This window comes from Merops nubicus, unplaced genomic scaffold (assembly GCF_000691845.1).
Source record: "Merops nubicus isolate BGI_N331 unplaced genomic scaffold, ASM69184v1 scaffold34872, whole genome shotgun sequence".
Lineage (NCBI taxonomy): Eukaryota > Metazoa > Chordata > Aves > Coraciiformes > Meropidae > Merops > Merops nubicus.
Window position 1 is genome coordinate 10723 of NW_008592200.1, and position 15896 is coordinate 26618.

General features: G+C 37.3%; 1 protein-coding gene across 1 annotated transcript in view; it reads right to left on the reverse strand.

The window, feature by feature from the left end:
• Window positions 1-216: 216 nt before the first annotated feature.
• Window positions 217-15896, reverse strand: part of SMEK1 (SMEK homolog 1, suppressor of mek1 (Dictyostelium)) — a gene marked incomplete at its 5' end in the record, with an annotated part of 17269 nt that continues 1589 nt past the window's right edge. Inside the window, 10 exons of the mRNA XM_008935089.1 lie at window positions 217-976; window positions 3293-3519; window positions 4027-4217; window positions 6851-6993; window positions 8774-8943; window positions 10186-10344; window positions 11613-11715; window positions 11802-11933; window positions 13998-14114; window positions 14543-14659. Coding sequence (XP_008933337.1) covers window positions 863-976; window positions 3293-3519; window positions 4027-4217; window positions 6851-6993; window positions 8774-8943; window positions 10186-10344; window positions 11613-11715; window positions 11802-11933; window positions 13998-14114; window positions 14543-14659 — 1473 coding nt within the window. The remainder of the gene's footprint in view (window positions 977-3292; window positions 3520-4026; window positions 4218-6850; window positions 6994-8773; window positions 8944-10185; window positions 10345-11612; window positions 11716-11801; window positions 11934-13997; window positions 14115-14542; window positions 14660-15896) is intronic.

Here is a 15896-nt window from a genome sequence, read left to right on the forward strand (position 1 = left end):
TCCCCAGTAAAAACTATACTATCTTCCATAAAATCCTGAACATCTTAACTGTGATGCAGAACAAAATTACACAGGGTGAAACAGGTACCAGCACAACAGTGAGATTATATTACATCAAAAAATTTTAATGGTCCCAAATATATACTCAACAACTAAGCATACACTCAGGGGGGGCAAAAAAAAAAAAAAATTATGACACAGAAGTGACCACATCTAGAATTCCACTCAATCTTTAATCAAGAAGGGACAAACAAATCCCCCACCTCAAAAAAAAAACTCTGCAGTTTAAAGGGCAAAGGGAACAGATTAAAAAAAAAAAAAAGAGGAAACTTTATATTCGGCCCTCCCCCACTGAGGTTTTTAAAACCTGTTGTAGCTTGTCTAAAATGTTCAGAATGTACGATTTCAAAGGCAGGTCTCTTTTTATATAAAGAAACTGCTGGCATTCTTAACTGGTGAAGAATTATGGCAAAACCCGCCTTTTCTTCAGAAGTCACATACGTGGTCCAAGAAAGCATATTCTGATTGTAGCAACTGACCAGCCAATCCAGAGTTCCACAAACAAAACTCCTGCCCTGTTGGCTTTTTTTTGTTTTGTTTTGTTTTCCATTTCCTTCCCTGAGAAAAGGGCAACGTGTGGTCCAAGCTGGAGAGCTCAAAGGCGTAAGTCTTTCCCCTAAACGAAATATTTCCCCTTCTTCTGCTCCTTTGAATTGGCACTTGATTGGCAGAAATCTGTTTGTATAAGTTGATCTGTGTCTCACACAGTAATTCACAAAAGATTGCTGCTTTGCTGTGGGTTTGTTTTGTTTTTGGAAAAAATATCCTTCCCCCAACCGGTAATGTTCTTCAGCAGTTGCCATTATGATGACTCAAGCTTTGCTTTCTTTGACAAAGGTAAAGTTTCCTCTTTATCATCATCTTCGTCATCCTCTTCATCATCATCAGGATAATCTACAAGCCCAACGAGGCCCCCCTACGAAGACAGACACGATTACTACAATAAAGAACAGGTCCGCACATCGATACTTCGCGTTTCTACTGGCAAATGACGTTTGCACAGCATACTGCCGTAAATGTACTGACTCATCAAATTTTGAATAAAATGAAGCAGAATAACAATTAAAAAAACCCCTCCACTATGAATGAAAATTGTATTGTCTGACAAATGTTTAAATGATGAACTCCTAAATGGGGTTTTACCTACCCAACTGGATAGAAATATTTCCAATTGAAGTTTAAGAAAATAAGAAAATCTGCTTAGTTTTGCAAAGTGTCTCAAGCAGCCCTATCCGTAAACATGTAATTTATTTTTTTTAAGCCAGCATAGCTCACCGCAGCAACGAGCAATCTGGAAGCACTTCAGAAACAAATACAGAATATCCTTCAGTTTAAATTTTTGAATTATGATACTTTCAGAACACAGTTTGTATTCGCTAATTGTGTAGTAGCTTAAAGACTTCTTGATATAATCCAGCTGAATAAGGTGTACGGGTTACAAAAGTTAAAGAACTTGGCAGCCGACAGTGAAAGCATATCTAGTAATATTAAAAACTTCCTTGTATTGCAGATGACCACAAATTTTCAGATTAGGCAGCTCTGGACCCATGTGGAAGTGGCATGAACTTCTAAAACTTTAACTACAGTATGTTGCAGTTTCTGAAGTTTAACCAGCATTTGACTACAACAGCAGCTAGTGGTACTTTACTCAAAAATCATATTACTTATTCAGGTGTCTGAAGACAGACAGGCAAAACAGGAAATTTCAGTAAACTGGACACCAAAATACAACTTAAACAACTACACACATTCTGTAGTTACATACTATGCTGCGCATACTACACATAAAGTAACAGGACCAGATAATTAATGAAAGACTCAACTGCAACATTTTCCAGTTTGTGACTGCAGCACATTTGTAAGCAGTGTACATTTTCCTGAAGAAGGTAGTTTCTTCCTGAATCCATGCCTGTTTTTTCAGTGCACCGCATATTCAGTGTAAACTGAACGTTTTTCTTATGCCACTTGAAATTTTGGAGCCGATACTGTATGCGATATGCTCCTTATGTAAAGGCTCCATTCAGATTAAAATACTGTCTGGGTGAGAACAAGCCTCCAGCAGAAATATGGAACAGACTGAACTGAATTCCAGACCAATTCTATCCCTTTTAAAAAGCACCTGACTAACTGCTCTATTTTTTTATAGCTAAAGTAAATTTGGCTTCCTCCACATCCGGTTTTAGAGGAAGTGCCCCTTAGTTCTCCCATCAGCCAAGCTCTTCTCATTCAGGTGTTTTCAACAGAAAGTAATCCACACACAAGCTCTCAAGCCATGCTTGACTATAAGAATGAAAAAATCTAAAACTCCATTTTCCTTTACTAGAAGTTAGGTGAACAAGCAGTATGGTGGCATTAAAAAATAAGGATGAATCACTTATTCCAAGGCTACCTGAGAACTCAGACACATAACTGACCTTTCAGACATGGAAATTCTTGTTATTAACATAAATTTGCATTATCTGAACTGTGCTGTATCAATACTACTTTATCTGTCCCACAGAGCTGAGAAAATACCACTCTAATTTCCCTGACTCAGTTTAAATAAACTTGGGTTTAGCCAAAAATCTGGTAAAATCCAAGTGTCCTAAAATGTATTTAAAAATGCTAGTTTTGGATATGCACTGCAAGTTAACCTGACTCTTTTAAATTAAATAAGCTTTCTTCTTCTGCTTCAGTATGTTCCAATCCAAAACTGTATGTTATTTCAAAAGGTAAAAAAACCTCATGCTAGGATATTAAAAATTGTTTATGTTTTGGCTTACAGGACAGGTACCATGCTTCCATAATACTATTTCTTTCTTTCACATGTGCCACTGAGAAGTTTTCTGAACAATATAAAAATTGTCACAGTAGAAATTCACAATGTCCCACCAGCCCCATTGAGAAGTTGGGCAAAATCTGGCAAAGTTTTCCAAGTATTTCTATATTTCTCCCTGTCAAATATCCCTGTGCAATTTAACAGAAGTGTTGTATTTCACAGTAAAGATCGCTGCAAACAGCAGCTGGTTCTATGCTTCATACTTTAAGATGCTGGACACTAAAAGAGCTTTTTCTTTATATACAAGTCAGAGCTCCTTAAAAATGCTACAGGCCATAAAAAAAAAGAAAACACACAACCCAGACAGTCCATTACTGCTTAACATGTCAGAATGCACACAAACTGGAGAGAGAGATGCTAAAGCATATCCCTAGTCTGTAACAATGAAGTCAACCTATGTCCGTACAAAATTACCTTAGTTGTAATAGCTGCCATCTGAGATGTGCTTTTAGAAACTGATCCTGGAGAGCCAGGGGACCCTGGGGATCCAGGAGACCCTGGGGATCCAGGCAGATTACTTGCAGATGACTGGCTGGTAAGGTTAGATTTTGTACCACTGGAAAAGGAAAGCTTGAAACTTGGGCTCTGACGACCTGAAAGGTTAGTTTTCAAAAGAACTTCCTTTTCTTCACTCTCTTTTACTGAAGAGAAAAAAAAAACACACAAAAAAGCAAAAAGTAAAGCCAGATTATTGAATGAAACATTTAATTACAAATCACTTTATAGTGGGGGAAAAAGATAAATACTTTATGTACAGCTTGGTAAAGTGAGCCATCATTGACTTTCTTCCATACTACTATAGCATCTTCCAGCTGTTGTCATTGGCCAGGAAGGAACACTTTTACTCTACCAGTGGTATCACCTGAATGTTTACATTTTGAATTATAACTCAGCATAAAATACAGGAAAACTTGACTGTCAACTAAGATTGTCATCCAAATGCTTTGAGAAACAAACAACATTGTTTTGTATCATTCCACATTTAAGGACAACAAAACTTGTCTTCAAGGGCTGGTCCACCAACTTAGTGTCACATTTTCAAAATCTAAGAACTTCAAAATAAATACATGAAAATCCTTCGTGGCAGTAGGTCTAAAGAATACAAGTTATGGCTTCTGCGTAAGCCACATGGCATTCTTATCACTTACATTTCTTCCTTTCCATAAATTTACTGATAGGATCCATAATATCTTCATCATTTTTAGTTTTGTCAGAAGGGGGCACCACTGCCTCTCCATCTTCCATATCATCTTCATCAGTATTAAACCACATCTCCTCCTCATCCTCCAGGGTTCTTGCATCCCTTCTGTATCTATGGTTTCTCAAAATGGAACGCATGCTGTAGAACAGTAAGTTTCAAAACTTTTTATTCAAAAAACCAACTCGTATCAATAATAAAAATGCTACTTGGCATTTACAACAACAGCTTACAGATACAAACATTGTAGAACAATAAAAATACCAGAAAATCATTCTGAAATATCAACCTTTCTACTTTAAGTATAAATATAATAAAAAAAAAACTCTTTATAAAGAATCAAATCAAGTACAACTGTGCTTGTAGCACATTCAGACTACTCTATCTGTTCAAAATTCTGTAGCTTACAAACAACATTATTAGAAGTAATTTTAATAAATGTCACTGAAGTGCTGCATTCGGGCTTGGTTTAACAGTCTGCACTGGTAAAGAAAAAGCTGTAAAACAGTTTAGGAACTATAGATCTACTTTTTTTTTCTGAAAATGTAACTAGTCAGTATTTGGGGTCCAATATGTTAAAAAAAAGAAAGAAGAAAAAAAAAAGAAAAAAAAACCCCACACCATCCCATTATCAGTATGACTCCAGTTTGAAATAGATAGATTAAAAAGACAGCCGTCTGTCTCTGCCACATCCACCTGTGAGACCTTTCGGTCACTATCAGTATTTTCTGTTTTTCAGAGCCCTGGATACAAAGTGCTACTTCTCCCTCCCCATTTGATGTATTATTAGTGCTGATGTATCTCAGCTCCACCCTCCTTTTCTGTTTTCCTCACAGAAGCAGTATTATGGCCTTGAAGGATGAGGGTCAGTGATGTACATGCTGAAGAACAGGAAGAGAGGTTCAAAACACTATTTTCATTGCTTGATGTTGGTTCTAACAGTCAATTTCCAACAAAAGCATGAAAACCTTAACAATTTTCTGTAGCACTTCTTCAAAGTTTTAATAGCCACAATGTAAGTCTAAAATTTAATGTTTTTCATAGAGCATCTGTTACTAGAGTCCAGATGTTAATAACACAATCTAGGCTTATTCTATTTAGATAAAAAGTCTTGCATTACCAACCCCAGGAAAAAGAGAGGTTAAAAAACAGGAAATGACAATGTATTACGTAAGAATCCTGAAAGTACTTAAAAAATAAATCTAATTCTGAATAATCTATTTGCCAACACTATCACCTGGATCTATACAACCTGCATCATTTTACATTGCGTTTAAATTCAAGTTCTGCTAATAGTGCAAAACCAATAGCTTATGTGGCACTCTTCTGAATACTTCTGTGGCCCATGTCAAGAAAAATTTGACCTCCTTCCTTACTGAACTACTCTTTGCTAAAACACGTAAAGAGATTCTTACTTTTGCATTTTATTATTTCTTAGTTTTCACTTAAGAAATTACATGGTCTTTGACAGGGCTTGTACAGTAACTATATAAGATGTAGGAAGAAGGTAAAAACTGGGCTGGCTGAGCTACAAACCTCTTAAAGGTGTAATTTTCTGTTAGATAAACTCATGCAACACAGCTATATACAAGTATTTAGCTCAACTTAAGCCAAGAACAGACTATTTATTTCCTATACTGGAAGGGAATTACTGAAGTGGCTGGGTGTTCTTTCCAACATGCGCATTAATGTAAGAGTTGCAGGCTTGAATTTCACAGCTGTTTAAGCGTTAAGCCTAGCTGACACAAGCCAGAGTAATAACATCTCACCTGTGAAACTTTAGTACTCAAAACCACAGATGCTGCACATACTTGTGAAAGTGCTTCAACATCTTAAAACACATCTACAATTATACTCTCATTTTCATTGTACAAGTCTTCAATTTAAATACTGGTTAAAAAATCTTGTAGAAGGAAATAAAAGTCTGAATTTTCACGATGTCTTAGTATGACTAATCAGGATTAATTTTTTTAGTGTGTTTTCAAACTAATTCAAGACAACAGATCAAGAACAGGTCTTGTTAGAAATTCTTAGGAGTAACTCAGCTATTCACACCAACAGTCCATTTTGTTTTAATGAAATTACACACAAAAGTAGTATCATTTGAAAAAATAAACTGAGTAAAAGGTCCTAAACTTATTTCTTATACACCCGAACCTTTTAAGCTTGGGTAACTATGTACTGTGGAAGGGAACTTTTGCTCTGGCAAACTGAAGGAGTGATTCAAGTGCTATACCAGATTGGTTTTTACTCCATCAGCAAATCTAACAGTGACAAGAAAAGCATTCTCTGAAAATTTCTTTGTATACTCTATTTCTCAGTCATTTTGAGAGAGCTTATCTAAATATCTACTCCTACAACTAACTAAAAGAAACGGAAATCTGCCATGAGAATTTTTGAAAGGAAAAATCCACAGAATGGTAATTCACAACTGAACAAACTTTAAAGTCAAACAGAGGGAATCTGTTATTTAGGCAAATGAATTTCAGACACTTCAATAGACTTCCAGCCTGATTACAAGTGCACATAAATTTAGGATATGACAACTTAGCATTACTGGAGATCCAGCAACAAATGTGAGCTGAAAACTGATCAAGAGTTTGAAGCAACACATCTGGAAATCACACTTATAATCAAGTAAATTGAACACTGCCCGAGATGCAAGTGGAAGTCTAAAGTATTTACATTTCCCACTCTCACAGAACAATGCATCAGTGTTTCCAAAACAGAATTAAAGCACTAATACACTAACTAGAGCACTTAGTGCATTTTACCTGTCAAGTTTTGGATTATCTTGTCTTTCCCTTTGTTGCTCAAATCGCAGTTTCAGTCCTTTGAATGTCTGCACGTAATCTACATCTTCCAGTGCCTTCCAGTAATTTTCAATTACATGAGCCGTTAATGATTTTATATCTTCCTGTAGGAACAAACAAACAGACAGCAACTTACTCTCACTCAAATGCTTTCATATAATACAATATAAAAAGTAACTGAGAGATTACGTTTAACATTCCAGAGGAAGTATCATATTAATCAGCTTATGCCAAAATGAGTATTATGCATACAAGCATAGTTACAAATCTAGAGGTTCAGATATTTGCTTAGCAAAACAGGTGTAATAGCAGCAATTTTCTAGCAGCATGTTCTTCAAAACACAAACAGAACCTAAAACCCTGATAGAAAATTTTATCAAAACAAATTCTAAAAGGTCTTTCCCACTGTAACTTAGAAATATTTTTACACTGATAGATTAATGATACCTGTTGTAACCAGCCAATTAAAAAAAATGTTTACAAGATACAGACTAAGCACTCACATTGTTTCTTTCCTCCCTGCAAATAAATCACTTATGTAAAAATAATTATTCAGTGCATTTATTTAGGATGAGAACAAGGAAGATATTTTTCACCAGAAGCGAACATCAGGTTTTTCCCTTGTGGCCACACAGTGCTGGTCAAGGCCGTTTACAAAAGCCTGCCCACTGTCCTGCTATTGCAGGAGAGCGCTGCGGCTGGCCAGAGCCGCTCTGGACAGCTGGGACCAGCACAGGCCTGCGCACCGCAGCAGGGAAACTGCTCCTCTGCACTGCACAGCCCATGGAATGCACTGCAGAACAAACACTTCAACTACCAAGGACAAGCAAAGCAACAGAAATCTTCATCTACTCTTCATTTTCCTTTTTGGTTAAGTGCTCAAAGGTCAACTCTTACAAATGGTAATAGGCCAGTAACAACAAAAGCTTTTTTTTTTCCCCCCAATTTGCTCTCTTTGAAAACAAACCTGGATTTAAGAAAAAAAGACAAAAATTACTGACAGACACCAAAAAGTACTGTGGAAATGCAACCTGGGTATTTATGTGAAAAGGAGGATAAGAAAACAGAAGATGATTTATTTCCCCATAGCATGAACTGTACAATCAGCACCCAATCTCATGGAGTACTGAAACACCACAGCACAGAAGTCAGGCCCACCTATACAGGTGAACTTTTTTCATAGCTTCAAAACCATTTTTAAATCAACTCTTCCATAATGATCAGGTCATCTCAGTCTTGAATTACCTTGAGTCCCAATTCAAAGAGGAAAGATGTCATCAGTACAGAAATTTTTAAGAGGTGACAAAGCCTCCTTTCTTCCTGTCTGCACCCTAGCTTGGCTCCACTTAACCACATCTACAGCCTGTACAGCATATTGTCAGCATCTGGATGCAAATATCAACGAGGAAACACCACTGTGCTAACAGCCAAATTGGCGTGAGTATATTAAGAGAGTCCCCATGGAAGGAACTTTGTAGCAGTGCATTAATATAACCAAAAAAGACTGGTTATATCTCTTCTGTACGTTTCCATATTCTGTTGAACTGACATTACAGAGCACAGCTACATCTGAAGGTTTTGTAGCTGTACTTTCAAATTACACTCCCACCATAACCAGATCATCTGATCTGCATCACAAAACTGTATTAGTTGCTGCCTTTGCAAATCTGGGTACTGTGCATACACTACCATGGGAATTTAACTTTCGAGTTACGGTACCATTTGGACATAAGAAAGAACATGCACAAATATGTAACAGTGATATAAAAGAAAGTTCACCTAAACACAGTATGATATGGTCCCATTACAAACAAAAAGAAAAATCGCCTGGAACTACAAGATTAAGCAATACAGTAATTATCTTCAGCAGGTAACAGCACTCACCACTCTGATAAATTCAAACATCTCTATTATGGCAGAGTTCATCAGGTTATAACGGGAACCATTATTTAGAAATGCTTTGACCACAGGTTCAAACAAAAAACTTTTCATTATGTAACGGTTGTAGAATTCGTCCTTTAGCCCGATTATCTTCCTCTTGAAACGAAGGGCACCTGAAACAGAAGTGTTGTCAAAATAATCTTTAAATTTAAAAGAAAAAAAAAATATTCAGAAATTACTCAGCATTACTTAGGGCAATTTGCAATCTCAGTTCTCATACAGCATTCCACTATTAGAACCAGGTAATACATTCAACTGTTCTCTACTTCTCCCCAGTCTTGACTATACTGCTGAAGATTACTCATCTATTTTATCATAAAGAAATCCTCCATCATAACTGTACAAGTGAAACCACCTCTGTTCACTAAAGAAATAATATACTACTGCTTAACTATACTGCTACTAACATAAAAGTAGATTTTCAATTCCTTAAATTGCTTATGATAAAGGTAAAATACTTTCTCAGTAGGAGAACTAGGAAAAAAATCTGCTTATTTAAATACGTTTGACAACATTTAATTAAGTCCTATTTGATAAGGATGCAAACTATTTAATTTTTAAATTGGTGACATTTTCTTCCCACATAGTAAAACAAAGACTTGATTTACACCCACTTTAAAGCTCTTTCTGAAACTGTGAAGCATATACAAGTGTGTGAATGTGTATATATGAAGAGAAAGCAGAGTTTCATCTCACTGTATGGCAGCCCCTTTTGGTTAGCAACTCCATGTACACGAAAAAAGACCATTCAAGCGTTCTAAAACCAAACTCAGGTGACCCAGTTACAAATTTAAAAGGTACTTTTTATCGTATAGTACTGCTCAGTCAACTTTAGGCTTTGTTTTACTCTATGTGCACAATGGTATAATGGAAAATAATGTTTTACTTGCCTCCAGAATTAAGTTAACGCTGCCTTTCTATTACTCTGCTGAGCGTAGTCAAGAAACTACCGGAGTTTAAAGAGCAGCACACTAAGGCTCTGTGTGGTTTAAAGAAGTCAGGTAACTTTCTCTCTAATTAAATACCTCTGATAATTTCTAATTAAAAAAATGACAAAACTTACAATGGCTCTCTTAGGATATTCAATATTGAGATACACTGTCTTTTCACACCTACACTAAGATTAAGAAAAATCATTCTGCTTTTCAGAGAAAGAAAAATCTATAAATGCAAAATTATTTACTAATAATAGCTGAAATATCTCTATATTGGTATGAGAAACAGTATAATAGCAGAATTTCTGTATTCAGTCCTAAGTTGCAATGGTCTGTGAACAGTTTTCTTTGGGCAGAATGAAGATGTGTTACCCTTCACATTCACAAAATATTAGTTTACGCTTTAGCTTTGAAACTTACACAGTGCCAAGAAGGCGTGCTTTGAGGCCATGAGAACGAGTACCCTTCGCAGGATGTCTTTGTTAATGATGTAGTTCTTTATGTGGTAAGTATGATGTTCTACGCAGAAAGTTAGTAATTCCAGTATTAATGCCAAGAGCTGGGCTGTCTGAAAATCATCTGTAATAAAACCAAACCCAAAGCAATTAAACATATCTAGGATGCTGCCTTGGGAAGCTAAGGTCAAAGATCCAGCTGCAGTCTGGTAAACGTTTCCAAGTTCTTGTACATTCCCACAGATAGTTTAGGGAACATCCTGCAGGGTATGTTTAGTCTCTAAAATAGAACTTGGACAAGCTGGTTATGCAGTGAGTATTTTCTATTTATAAAGACATGGCAGGAAACACTCAAACTATAGAAACATTTTGGCTGTCTTAAATCGGTGTTTCAAAGGGTCAGAGAGTACAGAACTTGATACTAACACAAGCTAGAAGGCTTATTTAACCAAGTTTCATTATGACATCCATATGTCTATATCAAAGTATTGCCCTATATGCAATGCCTTGACTAAACTGGTATCAAAAAGGTGATTTATTATGCCCTTTAACAAAAGTACTATGGAAGAAGTCTCAGGCTCTTTTAATACTTCTAGGACACAATCACATCAGCATATAAAAAGATAAATCCTGCTTTTAAGCAAACATATAAGAAGTTAAATACATTTTAGATTTAATCTTTTTAAAAAAGGTAGTTCTACCTTTTAAAAAAATATTCCCAGTTTATTGACCATTAACACACAAACATTTACGTAGAAATCTCATTTTGAATCTATCTGGAAGCCAGCTGAGATAAAATAGATAAATTTCACTAAGACCTTGGAAATCTATACAATAAATTAAAAAGTTTAGAGTACATTTTTGCACCATCTATATACCTCCTTTTACATCCATTCTGGATGTGTTACTCTATTAACGAACAAGCAGTACTGCTGCTAGTAGCCAGCAAGAATAATTACTTCATCACTGATCTCTGCCTTTCTTGTCTGATGTAGAACCAATACTCTCAAATTCAGCACAGTATTGTGATTCACATCTTCTCAGGGGCAACTCTGCATCCTCTCTAGTAATCCCTGACCTTAGAAAACATTTACATGTGTTTACAAGTCTGTGCCACTGAACAGTCTCCAAGTTACCAAAAGTTACACAAATACTTTAATTTTTGCTGAAGCAAAATCTGCAGCAAGAGCTGTTCTCTTTTAAAATCAGATGTCCCTGCTGAATTTTATACTTGTAACTTATTCAAATTACTAAATCATTAATCAACATTTTATTTTGAACTATGTAGGATAGTCTCCAATTCTCTTTAAGACAAAAAATATCCTTTCACAATTACTGGTTTAAACATGGTCATTCAACAACCTTGATGTGCACAAAATTCAGGGGCTTTACCTTTGCTGGGCTTGTCCTCTGTAGTATTGGCCAATAGAGGGGCTGTCAGAACATGCATACAGTGTTTGTAGAAGAAACCCAAGAACTCAGTCTTTTCTGTTTTCTGAAGAATGAAAAAAAAAGTAGTAAAACCTATCACCAAATATTCTAAAAATCCAAAAGTAATTTCATTTTAAGATGTTTACTTACATTGGCAGTGGCAAGCATGTTTTCTGGATCGACTAAAGTACGAAGCAAACCCATGAGCAGCACTGCCCCTCCAAGTTCTGGATCTGTGTCACAAATCATGTGTTCTATAATGAGGTTAATGAGTAATATATCCTAATGGAAAAAAAAAAAGGCAAAAAGTAATTCTCATGCTGTTCCTTCATCCCAAATCTGAAATTATGTTCTAAAAGGGTTACCGCCTGGCTAAAAATTGTGCATTATCCAAGTTTTGTAAAATATAAACAACTACTAAACAAAAAAACCCAAACTTAATGGAAACCAATTCATTTTACATGCCATGCCAATGACACTCTGGTTAGTGGTTCAACAGTGAGAAGGCAAGTAGTGAAGAAAAATCTTTCAAAGCAACTAAAAGTGTATCCTGGTTTGGGGTAGAACAGAAGTAATTCTGCTCAGTTATTTTTACTGTTCAGCTAAAGCTCTTCTAACTGCACTTTCTGAAGTCAACAGCAGATTTTCACAGACAGTGTCTGCTCCTAGCAGTGATAAAGCTCCATGTTCAGCGTTACACCAGTGATTGCTGTGCAGACCAAGGTCACTGCTCGATCCTGTGCATCACATGGAGCAGGACAGGAAGAAAAATCTGCACCTGCAGGGAGGAGCGGACAAGAGAAGTGACCCTAAGGTGACCAGTGGGGTACTCCATCCCATATCTGTCATAGGCAGCTGAGGAATCATGAGAGTCAATCCCCTTTCCCTCTTTTGCTTCTTCTCCAATGGCCAGCATCCAAGGAGGACTTCATCCATCCTGCCTTTGATCCTGAGTCCTGTGTTCCTGAAATGAGTTCCAGAACCCAGCTCCCGCACCCAGTTGCCTCTGTGGCTGGGTCCAGCCTGGGACCCTCTCCCCAGGGGCTGCTCCCCAGCCGGGGGTGACAGTGACATATTGTCATCGGCAGGTGGAGCTGGGTTCTATACTGGCTCTGTATGTATTTGTACATATTCCATTTTAGTAGTAGTAGTAGTATTACTAGTACTTTCATTAAAACTGTTTTATTTTTTCTAACTGATAAGTTTCTCTCCCTTATCCCCTTTCTATTCCCCTTTGAGGGGGAGAGGTCTTAACAGAGAGTGTCTGTTACCGGTCTGGGGGAAGCTCTGACCCTAAACCATGACAAAATGGTTCTGAAATTAACAATCTAATTTAGAATTTAGTCTGAACTGAAAGACCAAAATATAAAAAGTACAAAGGCAGATCAGTCTCAAAGTTCAGCCAATTTTCAGAAGCATTTTCAGAAATATTTTATTAGTACCTCCTTTTGGAATACATACCAAGGGTTTTATTTACATAAATATACAACAGTAAATTTTAAAATGCTATTGAACTTGACAATGTTATTTTCACTTAATAATTACTCCAACATGTTTTTGTATAAGTAACGCATAAAAGGAGAAAATAATATTTACATTTAGGAATCTCTACACGAAAGTTGCTTGTTTAACACTGTGCCCCATGAAGGAGGACAATCACCAGATTTAAGTGGCTGGAACTACCAGTGACATTTCCTGTCCTAGCTGCCCCTTTCTTCCAGTACAGAAGTAGCAGCACCAGCGGCTTCCTGTTCTCTGGCATGCTTTCAGCAGATAAAGGAAAAAACAATAACTGTCTCCTCTATGGAAAAGGCAGCATAATGGTTTTTATTCATTGAGTACCACTTTGAAATACTTACTAATAGTTGTGTGCTACAGAGGATCTCTGGGAAATATAAAACTTTGTCAGAACATGTTCTTAAATGCTTAGGACCACAATTCTCCTTTTATCATCTGTGACAGTAAACTGAATATAGGTTCCTTACAAGTAAATTAAAAACACATGTACATGCTAAGGTCAAGACTGAAATTTATACTTTGCATTTTAAGGGGGCCATCATTCAAAACCATTTTGGTTTGCTTGTATGCCAGCTGATGTTAACCAAAATGGTGGTTTACAGTAACCTGTTTTACTTACAGGCAACAGAGTAAGAATATGTAAACAGGCAAGCACCTGTATCAGCTGGCTAACAAATTCTGAAAACATGGTAGTCCAGTGGCCTGTAACCATTATAATGTTATTCCATACTTCTTGGAAACTAGGGTTCATGTCATTAATAGAGTTGTATATGTAAAACAGTAATTTCAAAAAAACAGTACACATATTTCTGGGGACCCTCTACTTACATCATCGTTCTGCTGCGCTTCCTGCATGACAAACTCTCGTACCATGGATGGGTTGTATTCAACCAAATATGAGAATATATCAGTGGCTGCACTTCGTACTTGTGCATCATCCATACCCTGAAAAAGCCAAATCAATTATGTTTCCTAAAAGAAAAGGACTAAATGGAATGAAAACCAAAAAGCATATAGCATTTCATTCATGCTAACAAATCTCACCTAAATGTTACTAGAACTGTATTCTAAAATGGAATTTACTCTAATCTCTTCTATGTACACTTGACAACTGTTTGGGCAAAATAAATTTTATGCTTTCCCTGCCCTTTGGTCTATTTCCCTATTTTCTTTCTTAATGGTACACCAAGAAGTGTGTAAGGATAGGAAAGTGAATGAGAAAAACAAAAATGTAAGAACTCCAGGGCACTTACCAATGCCATATTGTAACTGCTTTTGAAATTTTACAAAAATATTTTAGATGTTCTAAAAAAAAAAAAACCTCTCTGGAGATAAACAAAATTATTATCACCAATAAAATTGAACTGACTTACCAATATGACTTCGAGTGCTGGAAGTATGCCCATATTTGATAAGGTTTTGAAAAATGCATCTCTGTTTTGTGGTTGCAGTGTTTGAGAGAATGCACAAAACTCTTTCAGAAAATTTACCTGAAAATCAGGAATAATATAATAGTTAATGCTCTTTATGTTAAGAAATTGATGGATTGTGAAGAGCCGTCCCTTAAAAAAAAAAAGCCACAAGGTCAAAAGCTTATGGGTAAAGATCAGAAACCAAGAAAACAAAGGGGACCTTGTGGTTGGTGTACACTACAGGCCACCTGATGAAAGGGAGCTTATTGATGAGGCCTTCTTACTCCAGCTACAAGAGACATCAGGCTCACAGGCTCTTGTCCTACTGGGGGATTTCAACTACCCCAAAATATGCTGGAAAAGCTGCATGGCGAGCTGTAGGCAATCCAGGAGATTCCTGGAGTGCCTTGATGACAACTTCCCAAGGGGATGCAACACTAGACCTGATGGTCACAACTGCTAGTGAGCTCATCAGGGACATCAAGACAGGAGGCAGCCTGGGCTGCAATGATCATGTGTTAGTGCAGTTCATGGTCCTGCAGGGTATGAGGAAGGCAAAAAGCAGAGTCAAAACCCTAAATTTTAAGAAAACAAACCTCCAGCTTTTCAAGGAGTTAATCAGTAAGACCCCCTGGGAAATAGTCCTTAGGTACAAAGGAGCAAAGCAGAACTGGCAAATCTTTAAAGATACTTACCATAGAGTGCAAGAACTTACAGTTCCCAGCTGTAGGAAATCAGGTAGGGAAGGAAGGAGACCAGCATGGCTTAGTCGAGACCTGCTGGCCAGACTAAAGGACAAGATGAGACTGCACAAGCAGTGGGAGCAGGGACAGGTATCCTGAGGAGAACACAGTTGTGCAGGGATGAGGTGAGGAAGGCCAAGGCGCAGTTGTAGCTGAACTTGGCGAGAGATAAAGGAAAACAGGAAGGGCTTCTACAGGTACATTAACCAGAAGAGGAAGGTTAGAGAAGGCATCCCCTCCCTGAGGAACAGCAATGGGGAATTAGTAACAGCAGATGAGGAGAAGGCCGAGGTCCTGAACAAGTTTTTTGTCTCAGTCTTCAATGGCAGCTTCTCTCCTCCCAGCTCTCAAGCAGATGGGCTGTGAGACAGGGACCAGGCAGACAAAGCCCCTCCCACAGTCAGTGAGGACAAGGTTCTTGAGTGTCTGAGGAACCTTAACATTCACAAGTCCATGGGGCCTGATGAGATGCACCCCAGAGTACTGAAGGAATCGGCTGACGCAGTTGCCAAGCCACTGTCAATAATATTTGAAAAGTCCTGGCAGTAAGGTGAGGGCCCCTGTGACTGGAA